This window comes from Trypanosoma brucei, chromosome 3, assembly GCF_000002445.2.
Source record: "Trypanosoma brucei brucei TREU927 chromosome 3, complete sequence".
NCBI classification, from domain to species: Eukaryota; Euglenozoa; class Kinetoplastea; order Trypanosomatida; family Trypanosomatidae; genus Trypanosoma; species Trypanosoma brucei.
Genome location: NC_007276.1, coordinates 456,004 through 470,541, shown reverse-complemented (window position 1 = coordinate 470,541; position 14,538 = coordinate 456,004). Strand labels below are relative to the sequence as shown.

Here is a 14,538-nt window from a genome sequence, read left to right as displayed (position 1 = left end):
GCAACAAATCGGTTTTTCACCTGATTCATTCGTTCATCCTTTGAGTTTGTCAGAGGTTCGATATCGTCTGATTCACATCGCCGATATAGGGACTCAAGTGAGCTTTTTTTAGAGGGATAAAAGCGAGGCGAACTGCGGGAGGAGGATTAATTAAATTTATTTTCATGTTTCTCGGGTATTTATTTGCAGTTCTACATCTTACATTTGATTCATGTTGCGACTACATGTTCTCACAGGAGGGTATCTGAAAGGATGATACTTCGCATATCTTTTTGCTTACTATATGTAGTATATATGTGAGTGAATTTGTGTGTTCTCTCAACTTTCTCGTGGAATATCCGTTTGCGTTTTCTATTTTTTCCTCGTTGTCGTTCTGACTCACGCCTACACCAGAGGTGAGTAAGGACGTAGACGGTTTCTGCAGAGTACGAAGGCATTATTGAATTGTATGAAGCGGGAAAAGCGACAAAAGGGAAAGGGGACTCAGTCCAAAGCGGAAGAAAAGCAACCGGAGGAGCGACCTCTCTTTGAGTTTTGGTGGACTCATCGAACCCTGACAGTCGAACTAAAAAGTGCACTCTCAAACCCATATGTAGAGGGTGTGATTCAGTCTTGTAAAGATGAAGTGAAAGCAAGGGCACGGGTTGTTGTGGATACGACAACATCCCCACGTGCCAAGCGGAATGCTGAGGGGTGGAAATCAACAATGACATTGGCATGGCACAAAAAACTTGTGGAGGCACGCAATCAACTACTGTCTGCCTTCACTGAAGCACAGGGGAAGTGTGAGAAGGATAAGGTTGAAGGGAGTCCGGAAAAGCAGGCTTCCGTAGTCGCTGTGAGTAGGAGAGAAACAATTGCCCTTCATCAAAAGGCCCTCCATATCGTGCTTGACGTTATTTTTCTTGAGTGGAAGACACACTTCGATGCCGCTGGCGGCGGAGATGAAACAGCAAACCGGTTCAGTGCCCTCGTGGACTGCCTTCTTGAAGGAATTGCCTTCACGCACGTTAACCATTGGATTTGTGCCTCTTCTTCAGGTGAGGACACCTTGAGTCAAGATGACTTGCTTGGAGCTCTCGGTCACTATCTCCAAAATCATTTAAAAATAACTTTTGTTGAACAGATACAATTGTTACCGAAGTTCGTACAGCGAATGTGGGAGCTGTTTCATGTGGAGCTTTTGGAATTGGAAGAGACGATGCTGCGGTCGTGCGGGACACACGCAGTATCGGGAGCCGAGGGAGAAACCGGTGATGCTGTGAAGGACTTCGAGGTGCGCTCCCTCGTTTCCAACGTGACCAAAGTGCTCAGGAAGTTGTATGTTGAGACTTCCGCCAGGAAATCTACAAAAGATCTTAACAACAACGAGGGCAACGGTTATGTTGTTGTCGCAACCTCTTCAATGGCCGGTGCCATGGTGCAATCCCTTGGGAGGTGGCTTCCCGTGTGCGGAGATTTTCTCCATTCCATGCTTACGTGCTTTAACGCCCTCAAGAGTGAAGGTTCTGCTGGTGGTGATTCTCACGGGGTCAGCGCACATAAATGTATCGATGGGGATAAGGACAGCAAGGGCACCGAGTGTCCCAAAACTGAGGGTATGCTCCCTGCAGCAGAAGCCCGTGGTTTGCTCAGAGGTTTACAGCAGGAAGTTCAACGAGTGTTTGTTCTTCTTGAACAGCTTGACGAGTTTACACCGTGGCCCGTGTTACTTGCAGACATTGCGTCCCGCACATTTCATGCCGCACGAGAACGGGTGCAACCCACCGACAGCGAAGAATGTAGGGATAACGCGAACATTACGAAGGGTTTTAGGGAGCATACCGCTATGAGAGCGTTTCTCTCGTGGCATAGCAGAGCAGTCGCGACGCCTCTGCTGTCATCATCGAATGCCATGGTAAGCAGAGGGACACCGTTAACCCTTGTTGAAGCATGTAGCAAGGCACTAAATGGCATCATTTCCTCTGCTCTTGATAAGACAAGTGTGCCAAGCGATATACACAAGAGAGCGTTGCGTGTACTTCTTGTTCACAGGCCTCTTGCGACATTGCAGCATCTGATTAAGTCATTGTGTGCGACAGGGGCTGAAGCGGATAGGTGTGACTTTGAGGCCATCATTACCGATCGGGGCATGTCTAGTGCATCACGTTCTACAGCGTTTAGTGAGGCAACCCTCGATGCGGATGATGTGGCCTTCATGTTTTTCCCTAAATTCTTTGCTGTCGCCAACTTCATTGAAAGCTCTTTGGCAAGTTTGTGCGAAGATGTGAAGTCGGTTCTGAACTCCACAGCGGCTGGAAAAGATAGCTGTGTCGCTGATCATACCGTCAATACTTCGCAATTTGTTGAAAGACTTTTTGCAGCCGCCCTCGAGGAATCCATAATTACAAGTGGAACTGGAAGCTGTAGTGTAGCTGTGAGCGAGTGGCTCATGTTCTTAGGGTTTGTGGCAAGTGACTCACCACTCTTTGAAAAAACGACGATTCAGCATGTTCGACTGGCTGCTCGCCGTTTCTTTGCGCCTGGTCTGCCCATGATGTCGTGTCTTCATCGTCTCATAAGGCAGCGACACCAGTACGGGCTCGTCGCCTTCTTTCTTCCTCCGCTAAGGGCTATTGGAGTGGATCACAGTACTGCAAAAGACGCTGAGCACGTGGCTTGTGCCCTGCGGTACCCGCGCTGTGCTGAGGTCGCGTATCTGGAGGAGTTGCCGCGTGGATACTATAGCCGTCAACCGCAGCGGCTCGCTTTAAATGCGAAAAACGATGCCCTGCAGTTCTTCCACAACATTCTTATGACCCCGGGATCAGTAAAGAAAGAGAGGGATGGTGATGACAAAATGTCAAAAAGCGGAGGAGAGAAGGAGAAGGAGGCTGATGTGGTCCGGCGGCTCTTCGTTGAAATTGTTGCACACATTGGAGAGTTGGTGATGGCGCGGTTGCGAGGTGTAGGCGAAGCGCGTCTTCTTGGGCCAACTGGTGCGGGGTGTGTTGTCGTCGATGCGATGACAGCTTTTTTCATGGGTGTGATGCGTCTATGCAATACAGTAACCTACTGGGATGTGTCAAGACGTCAGCAAGTACAAAAAGCCATCGTGGAAAAACTACTCTCTAGGGCTAATGTGGCTCGGGAAGGACCAGTTTTGCCACGGCTCGCACTAGCAGTCCTCTTACAGGGCAACGTGGCGTACGATGAGGAAGTTAAGCCACATATTCCTCATGCTTGGTGTGATTACTTGTGCAGTATGGAGTTAGAGGATATTGACTCACGTGCGAACGTGTGTGCAATGAATTTATTGAGGTTGTGCAACCGAAATTATATGAAGAGTATTCCAACGAAAACGCTTTTAGCATGCCGCGCCATGCTAGAACAACCCACAACGAAAGAGAAAGACATATCAACACAGGAGAAATTGGACACGGGTATATCGGCATCTGTCAAACACGATTTCGATGCGCTTCGCCAAAGGGCAGCTAACAACGCACCGGCAGACGTCCAGCAGCAGGTGGGGCCCGTTCCCACTGACTCAATGGTAGAAGAGAAAAAGGAGGTTGCTAACACGACTACTGATACTTCGAGCGCTACTTTGAAGGTGGAGGAAGAATCGACAGTTTCCCCAACTACGGGTGCACAAGCAGAAGCCCCAATTGCAGTAACGGGTAGTGCAATCAATAAGGGCTCTGAAGCCCCTGCTTCAGGTGACGACAAGTTGCTGAATGCGGTTGTAAAACCCTATATGGATGCAGTGATCACTGTGTTTGTAATGCGCGCGCGAACTTCTGTAGCAGATGCCGTGCTGACCGGAATTGCAGTGAAGAAGTGGCTGATATCATGCGCTGGTAATCTTGAATCTCGTGCACTATTGAATGCCGTGCGTCGTATCGTTTTGCAGGCGAACGCAAAAGTTTTACACGCCACGAAAATGGAGTGCACTGCCCTCGCGGCATTCCTGGGCGTTTTGGTGGATGAAATTGTTTTGCCCTATAGGTTGAATCCCTGTCGTGCTGTCCCTCCTCATGGGGATCAGCAAAAGCAACCACCAACGACTGCAGAGGCGAACGTGCCTGCAAGAACCGAGGGTACTCAAAACAACTGGATCCATGATGTGCTTCCTGCTTCAGGAAAGGATGCTGCCGCACTTCTCCAAACACTTATTATGGATACGACGCGGAACATTGCTCGGTTTCTCGGTGAGAATACTTCTCTCGGTGATTGGAAGGCTTACACTCTAACTTTTCACATGCGGCGTGTTATTGGGCTCGTCAGGCGAAACAAGGAACTGTTCCTGGACGCTGTGAAGAAACGTCAGCAAACGCTCGGGATAATTCTGTCAACGGATAGCACTCATCCTGTCAATCTGTTAGCATCTGTGGAATGTCCACTTCTAGAGAGGATGACAGGGCCTGCGGTAAGTGCTGAGCAGTTGTTCATGGTTTCACCAGACCCCAAAACGTCCGTGGCAGCACGAACCGAGACGCAAGGTTCAGCAGGTGTTGATGGTCGTACTACGGGTTCATCTAAGCGAAAACGAGATCGTGAGAACGATCATGAGGCTGATAGTAATCACGACCACCGGCATGGTCGCTTGCGTCGACGTGGTGGAGACCGGGCCCGCGACCGGGATCGTTCTCGTGAGCGTGACAATGACCGTGGGGCGGTTCGCGATTATGACCGTGATCGTGAGGTCAGCCGTGGCCGTGAACGGGATCGTGATGCTAACCGCGACCGGGATCGGCATTGGGAATGGGATTTTGATCGAGATGAACAGGATGATGAGCATCATGGACATAACCGCAGGTACCGAAGGTGGAGAAAACGTGACAGAGGCCAATGAGATTTATTGTTTGAGCAGTTTTTCTTTTTTGTACTTCCTCAAACATTACCTTGTTTACACGAAGTGTGCATTTGAACACGCTGCTGCCCCCGTAAGTACCATGTACCCCACAGTTCGTGTTGTGGGTAATGGGGACAACGCTCTGCGTTTGTGCTACTTCAAGGAACGGGAGAGGTACTAAAGGAGTGTTTAAATAGCTTTTAATTGGTTTCTATCGTTGTGCCACTTAACCAACAATTCGGTTCGAATGAGGGAGGGGGGAGGGAAATATTGCGGAGAAGTTTGTTCTTTGTCCGAATATGAGAAACAAACAGTTTTGAACTGTTTTGAATTTTTATCTTTAAACTTCTTCTTCTAACTTACTAATCGCTCTCGTTGCACCTACACAACCAAACAAACTACAAATATTCGAGAGTGTCTAGCCCGTCAACGAAAGAAATCAAAGATAAAAAGATACCTGAAGGTTGTAGAATTATCCTAAAACAGGAAACCCAAAGGTAACGAAAAAAAAAAAGAGAGGAAGAAGAAAGAACATTATTTAAAATGCGCCGTTTTGCTACTACTTTCTCAGCTTCATCTGCTGCACTTGGTTCTCGGACAGTGACGAGTTTGACTGTTCGTGACGCACTAAACAGTGCAATCGATGAGGAGCTGAGTCGAGACAAAACTGTTTTTGTGTTGGGTGAAGAGGTCGGACAGTATCAAGGAGCCTACAAGGTGACAAGAGGACTTGTTGATAAGTATGGAACATCTCGTGTTATTGACACACCCATTACGGAACATGGTTTCGCGGGTATGGCTGTGGGTGCCGCCATGAATGGCATGAGACCCGTGTGTGAATTCATGACGATGAACTTCGCCATGCAAGCCATTGACCAAATTGTGAACTCCGCTGGTAAGGGATTGTACATGTCAGCAGGTCAACTTAAGTGTCCTATTGTGTTCCGTGGTCCCAACGGCGCATCAGCCGGTGTTGGGGCTCAACATTCTCAGTGTTTTGCTGCTTGGTATGCCTCAATTCCTGGACTGAAGGTATTCTCCCCATACAGCAGCGAAGACGCTCGTGGAATGCTGAAAGCTGCAATTCGCGATGACAATCCCGTCGTTATGCTTGAACATGAGCTTATGTATGGTGAGACATTCAAAGTAAGTGATGAGGCGATGGGAGAAGACTTTGTCATTCCTTTTGGAAAGGCTAAAATTGAGCGACCTGGCAAGGATATCACAATGATTGGTTTCTCGCGTGGTGTTTCTCTTTGCCTTAAAGCAGCGGAGCAACTTGCCAAGAGCGGTATTGAGGCTGAAGTGATTAACCTTCGTTCCCTTCGTCCTCTGGATCGCGCAACGATCATTCAATCCGTGAAGAAAACTGGTCGTGCGATGACTGTTGATGAATCCTTCCCTATTTGCAATATTGGTGCGGAGATATGCGCCATTGTAATGGAGAGCGAGGCGTTCGATTATCTTGACGCCCCGATGGAGCGCGTTTCATGTGCCGACTGCCCAACACCATACTCGAAAAATTTGGAAGTTGCATCACAACCGCAAGTCTCTGATGTTCTCGACGTGGCACGTCGCATTCTGAGCTAAATAAACCCGTCGCACCGACTGAGCGACTTTTTCTCTGCTTCTTGACAGAAATAGAGAAAAAGGGCGCGTGTGTACGTGTGTGTTTGTGTTATGGTGCGGGGATTTTGTCTTGAGATTGAGTTGGACTAACGTTCAAATACCTCTGAAACTGGATGTTGGTGCATTTTATATGTTGGAGAGAGTATGTACGCTGGTGGTAAAGTATATATATATATATATATACGTTCATGTTTTTTTTTCTATTTTTGTTAGTTTTTTGTTTGTTGTGCGTCACGTAAGTTAGTAACAAAAGAGGAGCGGATTTTTAATGAACGCGATCACGAGGACGAATTTGAAACAAAAAAACAAGAAGAAAAAGAACTGAGAAGCAAGGAGTGGGTAAAAGGAGAATAAGTGTGTAACGAAAGGGGGAAAAACGTTTCTAGTTATTCTTATTGTTGTCTAAGGAAAACGTTGGCGTGGGCATAAGAGAGTGGATGCTTGCGTGAATATACGGTAAAGTCAGCATGCCGCGTAAAAAAAAAGGAGGAAGTAGTAGAACTTTTTAAAATTTTACATTGGTGTTCAACAGCGCGGTTTTTTAAAAAATATCCAGTGGCTAAGAAGCGGATTGGTGTGGTGTACGTGCAGAGGGGTAATGAAACAGACGGAGCAGGAAAGTAAAAGGAAAGAGAGAAAGGAAAAGTGGAGGGGAGAAGAAAAGAGAAAAACGAATTGCGTTTCGGCAATATCTGCGTTCGGTAAATGCATATGCAGCACTCCATCCGGGTATACATACATATATATATATATATATATGTATGTATGTGTGTGTGTGTGTGTGTGTGTGTGTGTGTGTTTCATCTATTTTTCTTGTAGCCGAATGCATAAAAAATATGCGCTTTATGGTCCCGTATTCTTCCATACCGTCCTCTTTTTATTTATTTTTATCATTTTTATTTTTATTTTTTTCGCTCCCCCTCCTCTTCTTTCCTCTTTCCTCTTCCGTTTCCCTCCTCTCCTGTTCATATGTCCAAGCGGAGCGAATTGAGGGCATTGGTTCCATTTGCTCCGTGTGAACAAGCGTATGTGCGTTTCCCAATCTTCCTGAGCTGGTGCTCCGCGTGCATGATTTTTTCCTTTTATTCGGGTGGGAATGAAGTGCGGCGGGTATATTTATCTTTTTTCGTTTTTTTCCCCATCAAACCGTTGCTTTCCCATCACTTTGTCCCGCTGGGATGTTTTCCCTTTTTTTGGTTCTTTTTTTTGTCCCCACACTTGTGATTGCCTTTCTCCGTCCATATAATAGTTATCGCCGTAATCTCTCTTTTTGTGTGTTTTCTATGCATAGTTTCCGTGAAAGTCGGTAGCAGCAGGATACTTCCTACGCACCCTTCGATTATGTAACGTACTCTGCCGTTCTGTTTTCTCTTTTTTTTTGTTTCTCTTTATGCGTTACAAACATAAGATTGGCCCCAAGTTTTCTTCCTTTGTGGTCATTCAAATCGGTTGGAGCTTTCGACACAAGCGTTCGCATATAAATATAAATATAAATATATATATATATATATATATAACTAGTTAGTTATACGCGCATTTACTTCGAATGCTTTCCCAATATCTCAGGCGCCGCGTCTCCGTTGTTACTGTGGATGGGCGGTATCTCGTCGGTGTTCTTCATGCAGCGGATCAACTCATGAATCTCGTGTTAACATCATGTGCAGAGCGTGTTTTTGATGATGAGGCGGAGGACTCAACTGACCCAAATGATATTAAAAATAATCGTAACGGTACAAATGGTGCGACTCCCCCTGGTGGTGAGATGCGGGAACATTCCTTAGGTGTGTTGATGATTCGTGGCAGTGATGTGGTGTGTGTTGCTTCTGTTAATACGGTGGAGGAGGCAAAGTTGAGCAGGAAACTTTGGAGGGGTCGTAACTTACCGGTAGTGGAACGTGTGGCGCGCTCAGCAACAGCTTCAGTTAAAGGTGGATAGCGGGAGATGATTGTGAGTTCTGATGACGTTGCACTAATTCATCGGTCGTCGCTGCTCGAGTTGGTGGGAATCACAACGCTGGTTAGGCTCATGTTCTCTGCTTTCTTTTTTTTTTTGTAGTCAATTACATGTCCGCGCGGTGATTATTAGCTTGCATCAGAAGGAATATAGCGCATGCGACTGCTCTCATTTTGGTTTGTTGATAATACCCTATATCCATTAAAGACGTGACACATTCCTCTTTTTGTTGGTTACTGTTGTTCTTGAGCTTAGTTACATCGGGAATAAATTTTTCTTGTCGGTTTGTGACGTTTGTTTTTGTGAGTGTATTGAGGTAAAACTACGACTCTTTCTTCTATTTTCATCTTTGAACTTCTGCATGCATTGCTCATCTCACGTTTATTCATAGTAGTATTCCAAGTCACCCTTAACCCTTTAGTTCGAAGTAGATAGAAGAAAACGTAGAGTTCGAAAATAGGGTTTGCGCATCGAACAACGTAGACACAGGTGCGTGTGTTTGCACGTCTCTGTGTTATATATATATATATATATATTGTATTGTTTTCGCCGTGGCGTTTGTCCACTGTGTTGTTTTATAATATTGATTGAGGCAGAAGGCCACGCTAACGATGTACACAACCGCAAATAGGTCATATCCGGATCTCCTGCGTTCCAAAAATAAGGAACGAATGAATCGTATTGCAAGTCGTGCGATATCCTTTTCGAGGGCTGCGTACAAAGGCAGCTCCAGAGTAGAAACGAGTGGAGAGGCTTCAAACAGTGAAGATGAGGAGTCGTGCGAGCTGGAGAAGTTTCCCGCGTTCGTAGACCCAACGGAGCAACAGGATCACTGCATTGACCCCATCATTGCCCTCAAGATCCCACGCTCGGAATACCGAAATACAAAGGAGTTGGAACTGTGCAGAAAAAATATCACGCGTCTTCATACGAACGTTCAATATCTGGAAAATCTAGATACACTTGTCTTATCCAACAACCGGATAAGCGAGGTTTCATTTCTTTTACCTCCCAAGCGAACTGCTGACGGCAACTCTAGAGCTGAGAATGATGCTGCCGTTGATGATGGAGTAGAAACATTATGGTGTAGGCCACGGGGTTGTCACCTTCTGCGGAGTCTGTTTCTGTCGCACAACATGATATGGACGATTGACGGAGATATTCCCCGTTTGCGTCATTTGAGGGTTTTGCTGTTGGCTTACAACCGTTTAGCTAACTTGGTTGCTGTATCCACACAACTTAAGCGACTACGCGACCTCCGTGAATTGGATTTACGCGGCAATCCACTCTGTGATGAACTGGGCTATCGACCCTATCTCATTCGTGAGCAACCTCAACTGGAACTGCTTGATCGGCGACTAGTACAAATGGAGGAGCGAAACACTGTTGTGAGTCAGTTAGTCCAAAAAGATAGGGAGCTTGGTAGCATGTGTGAGCTTGGAAACATACTGGCTTCATCAGCCCCGCTCCAAAGACGATCGATAGACAGCAGTATTCAGCGAAGGAGCTTGCAATTATCGCCTCTGCAAGACGGGCGTACACAGGGGCTACCAACGGTGGCTCACACAGATCCAAGGTTCTTTTCAGTTACTATAGGTAAGGAACCCGTGTTAAAGACCTTAGCGTTCTTTAAAACTTTTACACCTGCTCGGCAACGAGCGGATGACCCAAAGGTGGTGCCAAGGAGGGCGTTCAGACCTTCTGCTTGTGAGTTATACCTCGGGAAAAGTATGCACCGTCTAGGGAAACAAAAGGCGCTGCGCGAAATGCGCGAGGCCAGGGAAAATGAAATGAAACGAGAAGAGGTGGTTGAGACCCACAAACGGTTCCACCTGGTCTGGGCCATGTCAGGTAAGGGGATGCCTCTCTGCGCTGAGAAACTCGGAGCGATGTCTAAGCAACAGGAAACCTCTCAAAATGCAGGCAATGTCGAACAAACGAACGTATCCCCTCGCAATGCGCTAATGCGCAGAAGGGCTTCGGTAGCGAAGCAGCAGGCGCCTGACACAACAGGGAAATGGGCGGTAAAACAAGCGGCGCCGGCTCCAGTTGTCTCGTTGGATCGCATCCAACTGCCAAATCTCCCACCCCAGTTACCAGGTGACACTGACCATAGTGTCATGTACGATGCCCTTCTTCACCGTGAGGATAAGGTAGAAAAGAGAATCTGGGGGAAACCTTCCTGTTTACCGAATCCTCACCGCTTAGAAAATATGAAAAATCTACTCGACAAGGCCTCGAACTTCCTAACTGCGAGTCAGAAAAAGGGGTCGGTGGGTAGTTCCGCTGTGGCATTCGACCACAGTCAACTTCTTTGTGAAATTCAGCAGTGCAAGGATTGCACTATACCTGAGCCATGGGAGGGAGATGAGACCAGTACAAGCATAGTTGTCACAAGAGACCGCCAGGAGTTCCTCTGCAACGCCATGATGGTACTTTTGCTTCCTTCAGAATTAAGTGCCATAGAGTCCCACCTCATGGCAGGTATGGCGGATTCGTTCCCACATCCGGAGCACCAACGTGGAAAGAAAACTTCACGGAAAGAGAAGAGAGCATTGGGTGATGCGGCTCGACTTCCTGCAGGATCTGGCGCGCTTCTTCAGGGTATTGCTACCGCTTCGGCTTCCCAGCGGACTCAAATTATTATGGCCGCAACAAATGTGGAGTTTGGACTACCAGATCGCAATACGACCAGGCGCCTCATGAATATGCTTGATTTTGATAGCGGGTTAAAAAACATTTCACTTCAAAATCTTACTGATGCATTTGCTAATGCGTATCTATCTAGAACTGTAGAAACTCTCCCGAAGCCTACCTCCGAAATGGACGATAAATGCACTGCAAGTGTTACGGAAAGTAAACGGAACCACCGCTCCCCTAGTGCAGGGCGTTCCAGAAGTGATCGCCGGTCCGGAAGGAGAGTTTCACCCACGCGGTCCGAGTCACGTCATGTGGGGCGCGAGGCAGCCGCTGCTTCTGCAACAAAGCAGCCGGTTTTAACGCTGAACACAGCACTACTGGACCTCATGTTGTATTTGCCTTTTGTGCGATGTAGATTGGAGTATTTTAAGGAGGAATGTGATGCAGCGGTAAAAGAGCTTGGTGATCTGGGCGATGCGCTGCCTAAGCGATTTTCAAAGCTGCAGGCGGCCTCGTTGTACTATGAGAGGTTACAGGAGGCAATGAGACTCTCAGGCATGAGTGAAGAAAGTGCTCTTAACAATTTCGTTGATATTGAAGGGATACTGAGGCTGAACGCACAGGAGGTAGGATCTTACTTTCGCTCGAACACAACCCCTGTGTGACGGTCACTCTGGGATCTTTTTTTTTTTTCGCATCGTGTTTTCATTTTCTTTTTTTCCTCCTGTCTTACTCGATTTTTCTCTCTCTCTCTCTCTTGGTGCCTAAGGTCTCTTGTTGTTGCTCGTCGTAATCTTCATGTATATTCATTATTTATATACTCCGTTCTGCGAGTCACTTGAGAACTCCTTAATGAGGAGTGTGGAATTGCACAGAGTCGATTCCTCTTTCCTTCTCACGTATTACACTTTTATTATCCCTCTTCCCCTGTTCCGTTCGTGCTTTTGTCTCGTCTTAAGCGCTCCGGTACGTAAAACTTGCCGTGTATGATTAAGGTTCTCCTCGTTCCCATGGAAGCTCATCCGCCTGCCCCCTCTTCTTCTACTTTGGGCTTTCCTTTAAATCAATAGCACAAAAATCAACCTGACTGTGATTCTACCACATGGCGTCTGCACTTTCCCTCTTCTTTGTCTTTATGTATCTGCCTCACTAAAGGAAACATAGTATTGGAATAGGTGCAGTAAACAACAAAGGGTGGTGATGGTGGTGGTGGGGATGAACCGTCGTTTCTTAGCAACCAGCGCGTGGCTGGGGTTTTCTAACGGAATGACGCGAAATCTACACACCGCTGGCACCGTTGGAAGGGGAAACTTCTTTGCGTACTTGTCACTGCCGAAATCCCCCGATTTGGATGCTGCAGATGTTCAGCGAAGCTACCACAAACTGCAGCGTCGTGTTCATCCCGATTTGGCTAACGTGCAAGATGCCAACAACTCAACGGAACCGCCTGGCGGCGTGGTGGGATCGGTAACGACATCGACAACAACTGATGTGGCGAATGTTGATGATTCGATGTATGCCAATTTGTCATATGAAACATTGCGTGATCCATTCCGCCGTTGCAAATACCTTTCTCGCTTGAGTCGTGCTGAAGCTGTAAAGGGACGTCCTCTGGATCCGTTGGAGGAGGAAATGCTCATGAGTGACGATGATGGCCGTAATGTGGAGGATAACAAACGACTTCAGGATGCCGGTGAGAACATGAGCCTGCCAGAGGAGTTTCTTGCTGAAATGATGGCAGCCAATGAGTACGTGTTTTCTCCTGAGGAAACAAATGAGTACCGAGACAGGCTCGTCATTCTCATTGCTCATCTGGAGGAACGCCACATGGAGTGCTACGAAGCAACCAAGGCGCAATGGGATGCGGAGGACTTTCAGGGGTTTCGCCGCAGTGTTTTGGAGTGGACTTACGTGCGGAATATCCTTGAGAAGGCGAAAGACTGTCTTGGGAACATTAACGAAGCGGTCCCAAAGGGTGTTTAAAAACCTAACGACGTTGTATTTTAGTTGTTTCGTTTTATTCGTTGTAATTTTCCACCCACCCAAGTCACTGGGTTCTTGTGTGACAATGATATGAGCGACGGGTGCAGAGTATTAGTTGAAGATATGCTACACTGATTGTATCAAAAAAGAAAAAAAGAAAAACGATCACTGGCTCATTTTTTTTCTTTTTCCTTTTTAAAAATTATTTTTGCTTCGTTAAAATAAACAAAAGCGTTAGCGTATCCTTCAAAACGAGTTGCGGTGTTGATAATCATTGACGCACAAACGCAATCTCCTTTTTTTTGTGCTTTATTTAACCCTCTGGTGTGTGTGGAGTTTATGTGATGTGTATTTGCTTCTCTTTGCTGTTATTTCTGGGGTTACCAGTTTAAATTATTTTTTCTAACTGCGGCTGCCTACCGCGGTGGCCGAAACACGCAAACACACAAAACGAAAACCAAAACAAAAAAGGAAGGATACATCGTGGGAGAGGGAATCCGCATATTCAAAACACATTCACTCCACCAAACGCAGTGAAATACACCAAAACTAGTTTATTGGTGCTGCATCTCGCAAGAAATGGCAGAGAGGTTACAAACCATTACTTTTAGGAGCAGTGTCTCTACTATTACAGAATTCCTGGGGTTTGCTATTTATTGCGTACTTTATCAACGCGGCGTGTACCCTAGTGATAGTTTTCAGCAGGTCACCCGATATGGTGTGCAACTGATGGTATCCGTTGATGAAGAGCTTAATTCGTATCTTGCAGAAGTTCTCCAGCAGGTGATAAAGTGGGTCTCACAAGATAAACTTAGAAAGCTTGTTTTAGTTTTAGTTGATGCAGAGACAAAAGGCGATGTTGTCGAGCGGTGGGTGTTTGACATCGCAACTCAGGGACTGGAGGCGGTAGAAGGTGTTAATTCCAAATCCGATGACACGCTTCGGAAGGAGATTCAAGCGGTGCTGCGTCAAGTAACATCATCAGTCTCGTATCTTCCTTTACTGCACCGTCCATGCTACTTTGATATGCTGGTTTATGCGGATCCCGACACGGAGCTTCCAACCGGTTCGTGGGAGCTTAGCGACCCGCGGCTAATTATGGGGAGTAGCGAGGTTACATTGCGTTCATTCTCGACAAGTTTTCATAGCGTAAGTGCATCCGTGGCTTATAGAGATGGTTCATAGAAGATTTGTGTCATTACTTCATATCGTGTAAAGGCATACACGAGTGCATGTGCTGCATGAAATGTTTTCAGCTTCCTTTCTTCCCTGTTGAGGAAATTCTGAAATCATTAAAAAAAAAGACTGAAGGAAATAGCGCTGATGAATGCGTGAGAGTTATTTGGAAGGTTTTTTTTTCGTAAGTTTTCGTGTTTGTTTTACCTTTTTTTATTTATTTGCGGCATGTCGTTCGAGTGATCATCCATCCTTTTCATCCTTATTCTTTAATTACGCTGGTGTTGCATACTTTCCCTCTTAATTATGAGCCAATAAACCG

At 46.5% G+C, this 14,538-nt stretch overlaps 6 protein-coding genes across 6 annotated transcripts, besides 9 other annotated features; all 6 read left to right on the top strand.

The window, feature by feature from the left end:
* Positions 1 to 14,538: part of a sequence feature (sequence corresponds to BAC RPCI93-30P12) that runs on past both edges of the window.
* Positions 449 to 4,834, top strand: Tb927.3.1800 (hypothetical protein, conserved; the record flags this gene model as incomplete). The annotated part of the gene is made up of 1 exon (XM_838681.1): positions 449 to 4,834. The coding sequence occupies one exon, from the start codon at positions 449 to 451 to the stop codon at positions 4,832 to 4,834; it is 4,386 nt and encodes a 1,461-aa protein (XP_843774.1).
* Tb927.3.1790 (pyruvate dehydrogenase E1 beta subunit, putative) lies at positions 5,378 to 6,424 on the top strand (the record flags this gene model as incomplete). Its single annotated transcript, XM_838680.1, has 1 exon — positions 5,378 to 6,424. One exon carries the CDS (start codon positions 5,378 to 5,380, stop codon positions 6,422 to 6,424), a length of 1,047 nt encoding a protein of 348 aa, XP_843773.1.
* Positions 6,627 to 6,646: a microsatellite.
* Positions 7,078 to 7,133: a sequence feature (T-rich).
* Positions 7,194 to 7,221: a microsatellite.
* Positions 7,222 to 7,262: a microsatellite.
* Positions 7,338 to 7,373: a microsatellite.
* Positions 7,381 to 7,426: a sequence feature (GA-rich).
* Positions 7,939 to 7,979: a microsatellite.
* Positions 8,010 to 8,399, top strand: Tb927.3.1780 (U6 snRNA-associated Sm-like protein LSm8p; the record flags this gene model as incomplete). The annotated part of the gene is made up of 1 exon (XM_838679.1): positions 8,010 to 8,399. The coding sequence occupies one exon, from the start codon at positions 8,010 to 8,012 to the stop codon at positions 8,397 to 8,399; it is 390 nt and encodes a 129-aa protein (XP_843772.1).
* Positions 8,933 to 8,953: a microsatellite.
* On the top strand, positions 9,029 to 11,722 carry Tb927.3.1770 (hypothetical protein, conserved; the record flags this gene model as incomplete). The annotated part of the gene is made up of 1 exon (XM_838678.1): positions 9,029 to 11,722. The coding sequence occupies one exon, from the start codon at positions 9,029 to 9,031 to the stop codon at positions 11,720 to 11,722; it is 2,694 nt and encodes an 897-aa protein (XP_843771.1).
* Positions 12,258 to 13,040, top strand: Tb927.3.1760 (chaperone protein DNAJ, putative; the record flags this gene model as incomplete). Its single annotated transcript, XM_838677.1, has 1 exon — positions 12,258 to 13,040. One exon carries the CDS (start codon positions 12,258 to 12,260, stop codon positions 13,038 to 13,040), a length of 783 nt encoding a protein of 260 aa, XP_843770.1.
* Positions 13,620 to 14,225, top strand: Tb927.3.1750 (rev7, putative; the record flags this gene model as incomplete). Its single annotated transcript, XM_838676.1, has 1 exon — positions 13,620 to 14,225. One exon carries the CDS (start codon positions 13,620 to 13,622, stop codon positions 14,223 to 14,225), a length of 606 nt encoding a protein of 201 aa, XP_843769.1.